We start from the raw sequence: 2513 nt of genomic DNA, 5'->3' as shown, positions 1-2513 counted from the left end.
AGGACAAAACTTTATCTAAGTAGCTTGAAGACATCAACTAATTTATGTATTTGCTGTCCTTTTTTTAATAGGGATGTTTGAGATACATGAGAGGGTTACAGAAAGGTTAAGATGGTTAATATAACCCCATTGTTATAATATTCAAAAGCTTTGAACTATAGTAAAACTTATGATCACCACTGCGTATGTATATAATTTAATATGCCAGAGAAAAATGCATGAGTTCTGCTACTTGAGTTAATTATGCTTCTGCTAAAGGATTGGAATTTATAAAGTTGTCTGGAATAGTTACTTCATTCCCTGCCTGGTATTGTCCCTTTCAATTTTTAATGTAAGACATTAAAAAATCTATTAAGGCAGAAGTAGATTATGTGGAATATGGACATTTTTTGAATGATAGAAGTACAATCATGAGATACTCTAATTGAGAGGAGTAACAGAATTGAACCATATAAAAACAAATTAATAATATTTTATCGTTATTCAATCAGCTGGTAGATAAAAGTTGGTTGTTTTTAGATAGGAGAACAATTGTATGGTATGTGGTACTATCAGATTTCTCAGTGATTCCAGGGCAAGATCAGAAGATACTTCAACCAATTTAGCTAAGGCTACAATTACTTTAAGACACAGAGGACACATCTTGGCTTCTGTATCAAAAGATCGGCAATGATAGGCAATAGGGCTTTATCGGTAGACACGTTATTGAGTAATATACCTAGGCTTGGCTTTCCTTTTATAGTCACACAAAGGTCTATTGCAATCAGTGATCTTTTGATTAGTGATCCTATGAAGGTCTATGAGGTCATCTAGAAATATTGCTTTCAGAGTTGGGCATACAGTATATAGAGGCTTGTTGGGGACCATTTAGGGTCTTAATTGAGGTAATGGGAAAAATGTAAATTTAAAATATCAATCACATGATGATCAAACTCTGGTGTCTTCTATGTCCTTTCTGAGGAGAGCTGAGCTATCACTCTAAATAGAGAAGAGAAGGGGATCTCTGTGACAGGACTGCATGCCCGAGGACTTCATTTCAGTCTTCAGCAGAGGGAGATTAGTTGTTTTCCTGTTATTTGTACAAGGTAACTGAGCAGACATTAGTAGTGAGGAGGAATATTGCCTTAAAAATCAAGATTATAAGAACGACAGTGATTTTTTCATACACCTTAGTCTTCTTATCAGAAAGTGATTTATTTCTACCTTTGGTGAAACAACAGCATATATAGGCATAAGAATACATGATTTTTTCCATCTCATGTTGTTTCTATAATCCATTACATGTAGTATTTTTAAATAAGTGCCACTACCTAGTTCCATCACAGATGCAATGACTGATCATAGCAGTTGGTCAATCATCAGCTTTTTTTTTTCCAATATGCAATTTTACTCATGTTTATTTTCAGATGTAATTATTTTTAAACTAAATGTTGGTTAATGCAAAAGGAACTTTGCATTGAGTGAGACTCAACCAGTATATAGAAACTTTTGACGTGACTCCCACTAACTTGCTACACCAGGAAACCCATTTCCTGTTCTGAGGCAGCAGCAACGTAGCTCAGCATTTCTTCTGTCTCCCCATCAGAGTCACTTTGTGTTGCAGAGCTCTGAAATTGAAAAAATATTTTCCATCTAGTGAAATAACATGAACATGTTGCTCTCCAGACTTCTGGAGGTGGTCATGGCTTCAGTGTGGATAGGTAGGGATGGCGCAAGTGGGAATAGGCCTCCTGTGTGACCCAAGGAATGGGGGTCCAGGCAGTGTCTTCTGGGTGCTGCAGGAAGGAAAGTTAGCAGAGAGAGAAAAAGAATTTTTTTGTTTGTTTGTTTCACAGCACTTATCCCCAAACCTTCTGATTGTATCTTTTGTCTTATAGGATCCAGTATTGCCCAGAAGGTAACTCAAGGCCAACGGGCAATGTTAGTGCAGGAGAAGGAGGCCGTGACCCTGGACTGCAGATATGACACCAGTGTTACAAGGTATTCCTTATTCTGGTACAAACAACCCAGCAGTGGGGTGATGATTTTTCTTATTCGTCAGGACTCTTACAACAAGCAAAATGCCACAGAAGATCGCTACTCATTGAATTTTCAGAAAGCTAACAATTCTGTCAACCTCGTCATCTCAGTTGCACAGCTGAAGGACTCTGCATTGTATTTCTGTGCCCTGAGTGAGCCCACAATGAGATGTTTGTAGGAGGAACGTGCACCAAAACCTTAGGGCTCTGCTTGATGCATCTACCTGGTGTAGGGACCATGGCCTGCACAGACAGGAAGTGGCGAGGGCTGTGGCAGCACAGATGTAAGTAATGTTAGAGAGAAAACACTCTAAGAAAATACCTCTCAAGTTCGTAAACCATGTCTAGAGTTATCGTTCTTCAAAAATGTCCTTATTCTTGAAAATCTTATTTATCGAAGACAAAGAACAGCCACAATGAACAATTTGCCATCTGGTCATAGATTGAGCTAGAAGAATTTACTGAGAATTTCAGAAACATCTGATGGAGAAATCA

The 2513-nt window shown here is 37.9% G+C and overlaps 1 gene segment (V, D, J or C); it reads left to right on the top strand.

Moving 5' to 3' along the window:
• The first annotated feature begins 1586 nt into the window (after nucleotides 1-1586).
• Nucleotides 1587-2495, top strand: LOC118600451. The segment is given in 2 exon segments: nucleotides 1587-1700; nucleotides 1878-2495. Coding segments are annotated over 2 exon segments (375 nt in total).
• The last annotated feature ends 18 nt before the right edge of the window (nucleotides 2496-2513 follow it).

The sequence above is a fragment of the Rousettus aegyptiacus genome, unplaced genomic scaffold (genome assembly GCF_014176215.1).
Source record: "Rousettus aegyptiacus isolate mRouAeg1 unplaced genomic scaffold, mRouAeg1.p scaffold_m13_p_3, whole genome shotgun sequence".
Lineage (NCBI taxonomy): Eukaryota > Metazoa > Chordata > Mammalia > Chiroptera > Pteropodidae > Rousettus > Rousettus aegyptiacus.
This window is presented reverse-complemented; position numbering and strand designations above follow the sequence as displayed.